The sequence below is a fragment of the Bubalus bubalis genome, chromosome 8 (assembly GCF_019923935.1).
Source record: "Bubalus bubalis isolate 160015118507 breed Murrah chromosome 8, NDDB_SH_1, whole genome shotgun sequence".
In the NCBI taxonomy this organism is placed as follows: Eukaryota; Metazoa; Chordata; class Mammalia; order Artiodactyla; family Bovidae; genus Bubalus; species Bubalus bubalis.
Genome location: NC_059164.1, coordinates 7218186 through 7230432, shown reverse-complemented (window position 1 = coordinate 7230432; position 12247 = coordinate 7218186). Strand labels below are relative to the sequence as shown.

Below are 12247 nucleotides of genomic sequence, written 5' to 3'. Positions count from 1 at the left end.
GCTCTTCGCAGCAGGTGGTCAAAGTATCGGAGCTTCAGTTTCAGCATGAGTCCTTCCAATGAATACTCAGAGTTGATTTCCTTTAGGATTGACTGATTTGATCTCTTTGCTGTCCAAAGGACTCTCAAGAGTCTTCTCTAACACCACAGTTCAAAAGCATCAATTCTTTGGTGCTCAGCCTTCTTTAAGGTCCAACTTTCACATCCATACATGACTACTGGAAAAACCATACCTTTGACTGGATGGACCTTTGTTGGCAAAGTGATGTCTTTGATTTTTAACGCCATCTAGGTTTGTCATAGGTTTCTTTTCAAGGAGCAAGTGTTTTTTAATTTCATGGCTGCAGTCACTGTCTGCAGTGATTTGGGAGCCCAAGAGGATAAAATCTGTCACTGTTTTTACTCCCCTTCTATTTCCCTGGAGTGGCTACCCACTCCAGCATTCTTGCCTGGGGAATGCCATGGACAGATCAGCCTGGCAAACTACAGTCCACAGGGTTGTGTAGAGTTGGACGCGACTGAGTGACTAATACTTTCATACTACTGGGCGTATACCCTGAGAAAACCACAATTCAAAAAGATACATGCACCTCAGATTTCATTGCAGCACTGTTTACAATAGCCAGGACATGGAAGCAACCTAGATATCCACTGACAGAGAATGGATAAAGTTGTGATACATATATGTAATTGACTACTACTTAGCCATAAAAAGAAATGAGTTGGGAGTCAGTTGTAGTGAAGTGGATGAACCTAGATCCTATTATACAGAGTGAAGTAAGTCAGAAAGATAAAAACAAATATTGTAATTAATGCATATATATGGGATCTAGAAAAATAGTACTGACGAGCCTATTTGCAGGGAAGAAATGTAGACACAGGCTTAGTGAACAGACTTGTGGACACAGCGGTGGAAGGAGTAGGTAGGATGAATTGAGAGAGTAGCATTGAAATGTAAAAACATTACACACCATGTGTAAAATAGATAGCTGGTGGGAATTTGTTGTATGACACAGGGAGCTCAAACCCGCGCTCTGTGAAAACCTAGAGAAGTGGGACGGGATGGGAATGCGGAGCGAGGCTTGAAGAGAGGGGATATATATCAGATCAGATCAGATTAGTCGCTCAGTCATGTCCAACTCTTTGCGACCCCATGAATCGCAGCATGCCAGGCCTCCCTGTCCATCACCAACTCCTGGAGTTCACTCAGACTCACGTCCATCGAGTCAGTGATGCCATCCAGCCATCTCATCCTGTGTTGTCCCCTTCTCCTCCTGCCCCCAATCCCTCCCAGCATCAGAGTCTTTTCCAATGAGTCAACTCTTTGCATGAGGTGGCCAAAGTACTGGAGTTTCAGCTTTAGCATCATTCCTTCCAAAGAAATCCCAGGGTTGATCTCCTTCAGAATGGACTTATTTGAGTTGCTGTATGGCAGAAACCAACACAAAAAAAGCAATTATCCTCTAAATAAAAAAATTATCCTCTAATTAGAAACAGTTTTGCTTTCTCCTAAATAGAGTTGGGTATCATAAACCAGATCATAGATGCTAGTTGAGAATGTATGGTTGAGGAGGACGTGGGGGCAGATGTTGTCTTATTTAGCCAGTGTGTACTGGAACATTCATTCTTAGAGTGACCTGTACCTTGGGGACTCCATGGTGAACAGATGGGCAGCACGCAGTGGAAGGAGCCTGGAGGAAGAGGCACTGGCACGGTCACCTTATCCGGTGACGTGTGGCCTTGGAAGATCTTTGCTCTGATGGCCAAGTTGCACATAATGTGTATCTCCTTGTTGTGGCAGCCACAGGGCTGAAGGATCTGCCTAGTGCAACACAGCTGAACTAGAGACATACCCTGATGTGCTTTATTTTGCAGGTAAATCATACTTTTGATTTTGTGGGCAAGTTGAAGACTTTGTCAGAAACACTGCTGAGCGCGTCCAGCATTTTTCAGAGCAGCGGAAATGGCCAGATGCTCCACCAGCTGCAGGTGAGGGGTGGCCCCTTTGCCACCAAGGGCTGGGAGACCCCAGGTGTGTCTGCAAAACCAGAGGTCTCCTTCAGAGAGCGCTAGAGAGTCACCTGCGGCTTGGCTTTGCTGGGTGACTAGTAATGTTGATGTAAAATTGGATAAGTGTGAAAACTTCTTGTAAATGATCAGTTGTTTTGCCCATGTAAGATCTTACTGCTGTGAGAATGATCAATAATTCATTAATATTTATTTGTGCTTTAAATTCCATATTAACTTAAAGCTGGTTTTTTTTTTTTTTTTTTTTTTTTTGAGCAGAGAATGGTTTATTTCAGGGCCACACAAAGAGACAAGTAGCTCGTGCCTTGGTCTCAGTTTTTTATTGGAATATATTTGCTTTACACTGCTGCGTCAGTTTCTGCTGTACAGCAAAATGAATCAGCCATATGTATATCCCCCTTTTGGATTTTCTTCCCGTTTAGGTTCCCACAGAGTATTGGTTAGAGTTCCCTGTGCTATACCGTGGGTTCTATTAGTTATCTATTTTATACACAGTTATCAATAGTGTATATATGTCAATCTAAATCTCCCGATTCCAGTTCATCAGCTCTGCCAACTGAAATCTTTTTGGAAGGTTTGCATGCTTTTGAACCGTGGGCCTGTTAAAACCCTTCATTCCCTAATATTCTGTATTGAGAACATAATGTATTCCAAAAAATCATGGATTTTAGCTTCAAATGTCTCAACCTCTTCAGAGAAGGACAATCATTCATTACAAAACTTTAATCAAGGTAGGTCACATGATAACTTTCTGGGGCATCTGTGTTGCTCTAACTTGAGCTTGAGAAAACATACCTACGTTTTGTTCTTGTTTGGTTTGTTTCTTATCCACCAGACGTGTAGTTCTAGGTGGTCCCGAGAAGGGACTCAGAGCTGGAGAGTCTGGATTCCCAGCCTTGTCCCCACTGCTGTGTGATCCTGAACTTCTCTGTGCCTTGGGCTTCTTACCTGTGAAGGGAGGAAAGAACCACAGTTTTGAACTGTGAAGCGATTTAGATTATGTAAGGCGGACAGGACTGAGCGGCTTCACTTCCACTTTTCACTTTCATGCATTGGAGAAGGAAATGGCAACCCACTCCAGTGTTCTTGCCTGGAGAATCCCAGGGATGGCGGAGCCTGGGGCTGCCATCTATGGGGTCACACAGAGTCAGACATGACTGAAGCGACTTAGCAGCAGCAGCAGCAAAGCACTGGTACGTAGGAAGATGTCTCTGCATCTGGGTCCTTCCCAAAGCAGATACTGAGATGAGATTGCATCTGTGAGGATTTTGTTAAGGAAAGAGGTGTTGAGGCAGAGGCAGGGAGGCAGGAAGGTAGGAGAGGTTGGTGAGGCAGGGGAGGCAGGGGAGGCAGGGGAGGCTGGGGAGGCAGGGGAGGCTGGAGAGGAAGGGGAGGCTGATGAAGCAAGGGAGGCAGGGGAGGCTGATGAAGCAAGGGAGGCAGGGGAGGCTGATGAAGCAAGGGAGGCAGGGGAGGCAGGGGAGGCAGGGGAAGGCAGGGGAGGCTGGGGAGGCAGGGGAGGCTGATGAAGCAAGGGAGGCAGGAGAGGCAGGGGAGGCTGGGGAGGCTGATGAAGCAAGGGAGGCAGGGGAGGCTGGGGAGGCAGGGAGAGGCAGGGGAGGCAGGGGAGGCAGGGGATGCTGATGAAGCAAGGCAGGCTGATGAAGCAAGGGAGGCTGGGGAGGCAGGGGGAGGCAGGGGAGGCAGGGGATGCTGATGAAGCAAGGGAGGCTGGTGAAGCAAGGGAGGCTGATGAAGCAAGGGAGGCTGGGGAGGCAGGGGAGGTTGATGAAGCAAGGGAGGCAGGAGAGGCAGGGGAGGCTGGGGAGGCATGGGAGGCAGGGGAGGCTGATGAAGCAAGGGAGGCAGGAGAGGCAGGGGAGGCTGGGGATGCTGATGAAGCAAGGCAGGCTGATGAAGCAAGGCAGGCTGATGAAGCAAGGGAGGCTGGGGAGGCAGGGGGAGGCAGGGGAGGCAGGGGATGCTGATGAAGCAAGGGAGGCTGATGAAGCAAGGGAGGCTGATGAAGCAAGGGAGGCTGGGGAGGCAGGGGAGGTTGATGAAGCAAGGGAGGCAGGAGAGGCAGGGGAGGCTGGGGAGGCATGGGAGGCAGGGGAGGCTGATGAAGCAAGGGAGGCAGGAGAGGCAGGGGAGGCTGGGGAGGCTGATGAAGCAAGGGAGGCTGGGGAGGCAGGGAGAGGCAGGGGAGGCAGGGGAGGCAGGGGATGCTGATGAAGCAAGGGATGCTGATGAAGCAAGGGAGGCTGGGGAGGCAGGGGAGGCAGGGGAGGCAGGGGAGGCAGGGGAGGAAGGGGAAGCAGGGGAGTCAGGGGATGCTGATGAAGCAAGGGAGGCAGGGGAGGCAGGGGATGCTGATGAAGCAAGGGAGGCTGGTGAAGCAAGGGAGGCTGATGAAGCAAGGGAGGCTGGGGAGGCAGGGGGAGGCAGGGGAGGCTGATGAAGCAAGGGAGGCTGATGAATCAAGGGAGGCAGGGGAGGCTGGGGACAAAGGGGAGGCTGATGAAGTAAGGGAGGCAGGGGAGGCTGGGGAGGCAGGGGAGGCAGGGGAGGCTGGGGAGGCAGAGGAGGCAGGGAGAGGCAGGGGAGGCTGGGGAGGCAGGGTGAGGCAGGGGAGGCTGGGGAGGCTTAGGAGGCAGGGGAGGCTAGGAGGGAGGGGAGGCAGGGGATCCTGAGGAGGCAGGGGAGGCAGGAGGGACTGGGGAGGCAGGGGAGGCTGAGGAGGCAAGGGAGGCAGGGGAGTCAGGGGAGTCAGGAGAGGCAGGGGAGGGAGGGGAGTCAGGTGTGGCAGGGGAGGCAGGGGAGGCTGGGGAAGCTGATGAAACAAGGGAGGCTGATGAAGCAAGGGAGGCTGATGAAGCAAGGGAGGCTGGGAGGCAGGGGAGGCAGAGGAGGCAGGGGCAGCAGAGGAGGCAGGAGAGACTGGGGAGACAGGGAGGCTGAGGAGGCAGAGGGAGGCTGGGGGAGCTGAGGAGGTAAGGGAGGATGGGGAGGCAGGTGAGTCAGGGGAGGCTGGGGAGGATTGGGAGGCTGGGAAGGCAGGGGAGTCAGGGGAGGCTGGGGAGACAGGAGAGGCAGGGGAGGCAGGGGAAGCTGGGGAGGAAGGGGAGGCAGAGGAGTCAGGGGAGGCTGGGGCGGCAGGGGAGGCAGGGGAGGAAGGGGAGGCAGGGGAGGCTGGGGAGGAAGGGGAGGAAGGGGAGGCTGGGGAGGAAGGGGAGGCAGAGGAGGCTGGGGAGTCAGGGGAGGCAGGGGAGGCTGGGGAGGCAGGGGAGGCAGGGGAGGCTGGGGAGGCTTGGAGGCTGGGGAGGCAGGGGAGGAAGGGGAGGCAGGGGAGGAAGGGGAGGCAGAGGAGGCTGGGGAGTCAGGGGAGGCAGGGGAGGCAGGGGAGGCAGGGGAGGCTGGGGAGGCTTGGAGGCTGGGGAGGCAGGGGAGGAAGGGGAGGCAGGGGAGGCTGGAGAGACTGGGGAGGCAGGGGAGGCTGATGAAGCAAGGGAGGCTGATGAATCAAGGGAGGCAGGGGAGGCTGGGGACAAAGGGGAGGCTGATGAAGTAAGGGAGGCAGGGGAGGCTGGGGAGGCAGGGGAGGCAGGGGAGGCTGGGGAGGCAGAGGAGGCAGGGAGAGGCAGGGGAGGCTGGGGAGGCAGGGTGAGGCAGGGGAGGCTGGGGAGGCTTAGGAGGCAGGGGAGGCTAGGAGGGAGGGGAGGCAGGGGATCCTGAGGAGGCAGGGGAGGCAGGAGGGACTGGGGAGGCAGGGGAGGCTGAGGAGGCAAGGGAGGCAGGGGAGTCAGGGGAGTCAGGAGAGGCAGGGGAGGGAGGGGAGTCAGGTGTGGCAGGGGAGGCAGGGGAGGCTGGGGAAGCTGATGAAACAAGGGAGGCTGATGAAGCAAGGGAGGCTGATGAAGCAAGGGAGGCTGGGAGGCAGGGGAGGCAGAGGAGGCAGGGGCAGCAGAGGAGGCAGGAGAGACTGGGGAGACAGGGAGGCTGAGGAGGCAGAGGGAGGCTGGGGGAGCTGAGGAGGTAAGGGAGGATGGGGAGGCAGGTGAGTCAGGGGAGGCTGGGGAGGATTGGGAGGCTGGGAAGGCAGGGGAGTCAGGGGAGGCTGGGGAGACAGGAGAGGCAGGGGAGGCAGGGGAAGCTGGGGAGGAAGGGGAGGCAGAGGAGTCAGGGGAGGCTGGGGCGGCAGGGGAGGCAGGGGAGGAAGGGGAGGCAGGGGAGGCTGGGGAGGAAGGGGAGGAAGGGGAGGCTGGGGAGGAAGGGGAGGCAGAGGAGGCTGGGGAGTCAGGGGAGGCAGGGGAGGCTGGGGAGGCAGGGGAGGCAGGGGAGGCTGGGGAGGCTTGGAGGCTGGGGAGGCAGGGGAGGAAGGGGAGGCAGGGGAGGAAGGGGAGGCAGAGGAGGCTGGGGAGTCAGGGGAGGCAGGGGAGGCAGGGGAGGCAGGGGAGGCTGGGGAGGCTTGGAGGCTGGGGAGGCAGGGGAGGAAGGGGAGGCAGGGGAGGCTGGAGAGACTGGGGAGGCAGGAGAGGCTGGGGAGGCAGGGGAGGCTGGGGAGGAAGGGGAGGCAGGGGAGTCAGGGGAGGCTGGGAGGTAGGGGAGGCAGAGGAGGAAGGGGAGGCAGGGGAGGCTGGGGAGGAAGGGGAGGCAGGGGACGCTGGGGAGGAAGGGGAGGCAGGGGAGGCTGGGGAGGAAGGGGATACAGGGGAGGAAGGGGAGGCAGCGGAGGCAGGGGAGGCTGGAGAGTCAGGGGAGGCAGGGGAGGCTGGGGAGGGTGGGGAGGCAGGGGAGGCTGGGGAGGTAGGGGATGGTGGGAGGCTGGGGAGGTAGGGGAGGCTGGGGAGGCTGAGGAGGTAAGGGAGGCTGGGGAGGCTGAGGAGGTAGGGGATGCTGGGAGGCTGGGGATGCAGGGGAGGTTGTGGAGGCTGAGGAGGTAGGGGAGGCTGGGAGACAGGGGAGGCTGGGGAGTCAGGGGAGGCAGGGGAGGCAGGGGAGGCAGGGGAGGCTGGGGAGGGTGGGGAGGCAGGGGAGGCTGGGGAGGTAGGGGATGGTGGGAGGCTGGGGAGGCAGGGGAGGCAGGGGAGGCTGGGGAGGAAGGGGGGGCAGGGGACGCTGGGGAGGAAGGGGAGGCAGGGGAGGCTGGGGAGGAAGGGGATACAGGGGAGGAAGCGGAGGCAGCGGAGTCAGGGGAGTCAGGGGAGGCAGGGGAGGCAGGGGAGGCAGGGGAGGCTGGGGAGGCTGGGGAGGGTGGGGAGGCAGGGGAGGCTGGGGAGGTAGGGGATGGTGGGAGGCTGGGGAGGCAGTGGAGGCTGGGGAGGCTGAGGAGGTAGGGGATGCTGGGAGGCTGGGGATGCAGGGGAGGTTGTGGAGGCTGAGGAGGTAGGGGAGGGTGGGAGACAGGGGAGGCTGGGGAGGCAGGGGAGGCAGGGGAGGCTGAGGAGGAAGGGGAGGCAGGGGAGGCTGGGGAGGCTGGCGAGGCAGGGGAGTTTGGGTGCTGGGTCCCCAGTCAGTGGATTTGGCCCTGCAAGATGTGGGTTGTGGGGCTGGGTGGAAATGCCCCCACCAGCCCGTGTTTGGTGAGTGCTTCCATTGAGCTGAAGTCAGTTACCAGGGGATGGGTTCCTGTGTCGGGGCGCCGTGGCTCTTAGGCATGACTTTGGCGATGGTCACGGCTGAGAGCAGCCTGGGGAGGTGTGGCCTCTGGGCAAGGATTTCCGAGCATAGCAGTGGGCCTTGGCCGGTTCCGTTCCTGGAGTTGGAAGCCTGTGATGCTCTTGTGGTGGGTATGGCTGTTACTGCTTTCTTCTTTGTTTTCCTGTGGGTTCGTCTGCTGACATAAAGATCAGGAGACATTTTCTGTTATGAATCATATATGGTAAATAGTTCAGGCTTTGATAAGGGCTCTGCTGTAACTACAGATGATTACATGCAATATGTGTGGGTGTGCTTAGTCCCTTCAGTCGTGTCTGACTCTCTGTGACCATGTGGACTGTAGCCTGCCAGGCTCCTCTGTCCGCGGGATTCTCCAGGCAAGAATACAGGCGTGGGTTGCCATGCCCTCCTCCAGGGGATCTTACCGACCCAGAAATCAAAGCCGTATCTCCTGTGGCTCCTGCATTACAGGCAGATTCTTTCCCACTGAACCACTGAGGAAGCCCTATAGATGCAGGATAATAAACAGCAAATCGACTGTCTAGAGAGTAGCATGAGACATGTGAGCAGGAGAGCATGTGACAGTGCCCAAATCCATCTCAAGAATCAGGTGGTTTGTGGAGGGGTAGGGAAAAATTAGGAGCTTGGGGTTAACAGTCACTACTGTATATAAAACAGATAAACAACAACTTACTGTATAGCGCAGGGAACCATATTCAATATCTTGTAATAACCTAAAATGGAAAAGAATATGAAAAAGAGTAAAAGACTACACATATGTATAATTGAATCACTATGCTGAAAACTGAAACTAATACAACTTTGTAAATCAAACATACTTCAGGAAAAGACAAGAAGCTAGCTTCATGGCGAAATCTTCAGTTTAGCTGAATGCTGTTTACACAGTAGTCAAGTTAGAAATTAAAGCCAGTTATCAGTCACTTGAAGAACTTTTTGCTAAGAGAATGAAGTGTGGTGAGTGGCTCTATTTCTTAGCATCAGGATCACATTCAAGGAGCATCCGTAATATCCTTGGACTTTACATAACTGACGTCAGGGCCCTTCTCTGGTCTGGCTCTGCCCCCAGAGGGCCAGGTTAGTATTCTGCTGATGCCGGCAACCTTGACTGACTTTTTCCTTCAATTAAAAGCATCTTTTTGTGGAGATGTTGCTGAGATTAAATGACTAATACATATAAAGTGCCTTCCACAATGGTGGGCAAGTAGCTAGTGCTCAAAGAAGATCCCTGGAGATGTAAATGGCAGCCCACTCCAGTGTTCTTGCCTGGAGAAACCTATGGACAGAGGAGCCCGGTGGGCTACAGCCCATGGGGTCACAAGAGTCAGACACGACTTAGTGAGTGAACAGCAGCAGCGGCAGTGTAAGAATAGAAACAAGATTTTAAAAAAGCGGACACTGAGGTTTCATCACGGAGTCCTGTCATCTGTAGACAAGAGGCGACTGTGAAATTAAATAGCTAAATGCCGAAGGTGGTTCTTATTTGAAAATTGTCAGAAGTCCTCAAGTTATAAAGTTGTTTGGTAAAGGTAAGTCAGGATAACATCAATATTCTCCAGAGAGCTAACAAATCCCCAAATTAATCCCCACTCAGAGCTCCCCCTCCCTTCGGCTGATCCTGCGTTGGCACCCCACACCTACATTTTCACTCTCAGTGGCTTGTCGAGTATAGTAAGTGGGTGGTACCACAGTGGGCGTGTGCACGTGCCCGCTGCAGGGTAAGCAGGCAAGAGGCCATCAAGCTGATGAAAGTAATCTTGGAGAACCTTCCACAGGGAAACCTTTGACCAATGAGGTGGAGCTCGAACTGTCCATAGTGAAAGAAGATGTGCATGATGATACGAAACGTGCTTCCAAAGAGAAGGCTTTGAATATTGCAGGTTCAAGACAGGGTTTTGGGAAAAGGCTGAAACCTTTCGTCAGCGTTTTTGTAACAATGACCCCCTCTTTATAACTGGCCTGTGGAAAAGGCAACACAAAGGATTTATATAAAGGACCACCAAATAGTTTTGTTAGGAAGATTTGAAAGCAAATCAACACTGAATTCATTCTTTGTTTTTAATGAGTGAGTCCTAAGTGATTCAGGTGTGTTCAACTCTGTGATCCCACAGACTGTAGCCCACCAGGCTCCTCTGCCCATGGGATTCTCCAGGCAGGAATACTGGAGTGGGTTGCTATGCTCTACTCCAGGGGATCTTCCTGACCCAGGGATCAAACCTGCATCTCTGACATCTCATTGGCGGGAGGGTTCTTTACCACTAGCACCAACCCAGGAAGCCCCTTATTTTCAATATTAGTGCATAATTACAACTATCACTCAAATTGTTTTCAGTCTTAATGCATATTTACAATTATAACCTAAGTGGTTTACTTTTGTTTTTCAAGTAAATTCCTGAGCAAATGTTGTCCTGTTATTCACTGGGGTGTTTTAAAACCCTTTACAGAGGACTCACTTTTTGAGCCATTTTCCTGTATCATGAAACTTGAAATAAACCTAGCAAGTATTATTTGACGAGAGGAATGGTGAGATTATTTTTGTTAAACTATATTGTTTTCCTCTAGGAAGCCCTGAAAAACAAATTTATAAGAAGCTTTATAAAAAGCCAGCTGCACATTGATGTAGCCAAACTGACTGAAAAGCTTCAGATCTTCGGTAAGTGTGGTGGATGGTGTGGTGGGTCCACCCTCCGGCCAGGAAATTTCTGGGTGACGCAGATAAGCCACTGCTTCCTCCCCCAGTTTCTGGTTTCTCATCTGTTAGATGAAGAGCTTGAATTAAATATACTCCATAGTTTGCTTATAACTGAAGTCTTCTTACCTGCTGATTCGGGGCTTGAATAGTAAGGGACTTAGTTCAATAGGAAGGGTTCTGATTTAAATACATGAATTGCAAGGTTTAACACAAGTTTATACAAGAAATGGCTATCACTGAGTTACTAAGTCAATTGAAAGCATTTATATTGATTTCAGGATTTGAAGATCTGAAGCTTAGATAAAAAATTCATCAATCAGCAAATGTTTATCACATGCCTACAGTTTATCAATCTGTGACTTCATTTAGATACTCATCAACCGTTTTGTGAACATGCAGGAGAGTCAAACTCTGAGCGAGAATCTGATTTGCCAGGTGCGTCCCAAGGATGCTCCCAGGAGCGTGGACCAGCAGATGGAATGGAAGTACTTCCAGGAGGGGAGGAAGGGTGTCAGGCCATCCGAGGCCCCCGGCACTGTGCTCATGCCCGGGACAGGGGCTGCGTCTGCCTGGAGCATGAGGGTTAGTGGGGGGCAAGGCATTAGTGATTTATGGCCTTAGAAAGTTTAACAGTATTTTTAAATAGATATTACTGCCTTGAATCATGTTTTCATGTAGTTAAAGCAGACTTGAAAACAGAGTCATTCTGGAAAACTGGCAAGTGGCTCCCTTGCGAGCTGTGGGGTGAGGATCAGATGGTTCCTGTCCCGACACTGAGGCTCATTACTCTGTGTGCCTGCAGCCCCACTAGGGCCACCTTGGGGCACAGGGACCAAATGCTTCTCCAGCACCCTGCTGAGAACCCATACCACTTCTCAACAGGTTTCTATTTTCCATATTATTCAGTGAAGTGCTTTTTTTTTTTTTTTTGGTTCTTTAATTATTTGAAGGTTTATAACTTAATTTAGAAATATTTGGGATTTTCCATTTATCTTTATGTTACTGACTTCCAGCTTCAGGTCGTGGTAGTCAAAGCATGTACAGTCAATATGACTTCATTTGTTCCAGATTTGTTGACTTAATGCCCCTGCATGGTTAGCCTGGCTTCTCCATATAATGGTTCTATGTGGGGAGGGGATGCAACCCTGTATGTCCTTGGTTTTTGTAAGCCTGTTCTATAGGCTGTTAAGGAGTGTGTGTTTATATTTCCCGTTATGGTTGTGGATTTGTCTATTTCTCCTTGATTCTGTCAGTTTAGGCTTGATTTGTTTTGAGACTGTATTTAATTTTCTACTGAGAACATGTAAGATCTTTATTTTCTTATGTTTGTATTTAAAATTTTTGTTTCTTTCTAGCAGTTTTACTTTACATTTTACATCATGGGTTTCCTGCTTTGGTTTTGAGGCACTTCTTGAATTAGTTTCTTGGTATCATACATTTCAGGAGAGTCTTAGTAATTTTCTCTTGGTATGTTACTTCTGAGCAATTTTCTCTCTAATTCTCCTCTGAAACGCCAATTAAACACCATGAAAGATTTTCTTTGTCCATATGCTTATTGTATCTTTTTCTCTTGTTTTCTAATCTTTTTTTCTCTGTGCTTCAGCTTGAGATCTTTTTTTTCTTGCTTTTTTTAAATCCGCTTATTCTCACCTCAGCTGAGAGTTGTTTCATTTGTCCCGTTTCCCAATCTAAACTTGCAATTTGATTCTGGGTTGGTTTTTTTTTTTGGCCATACCTCTTGGCATGTGGGATCTTAACTCCCCAACCAGGAATTTAAATCTGTGCCCCCTGAAGTGGAAGCGCAGAGTCTTAACCACTGGACTGCTAAAGAAGGCCCTGGAGTTTTATTTTT

The 12247-nt window shown here is 52.2% G+C and overlaps 1 protein-coding gene across 1 annotated transcript in view; it reads left to right on the top strand.

The window, feature by feature from the left end:
* The window catches only part of LOC112586431 (ATP-binding cassette sub-family A member 13), a 115506-nt gene that overhangs the window by 83619 nt on the left and 19640 nt on the right, over window positions 1-12247 (top strand). Inside the window, exons 24-25 of the mRNA XM_045166516.1 lie at window positions 1875-1988; window positions 10266-10356. Coding sequence (XP_045022451.1) covers window positions 1875-1988; window positions 10266-10356 — 205 coding nt within the window. The remainder of the gene's footprint in view (window positions 1-1874; window positions 1989-10265; window positions 10357-12247) is intronic.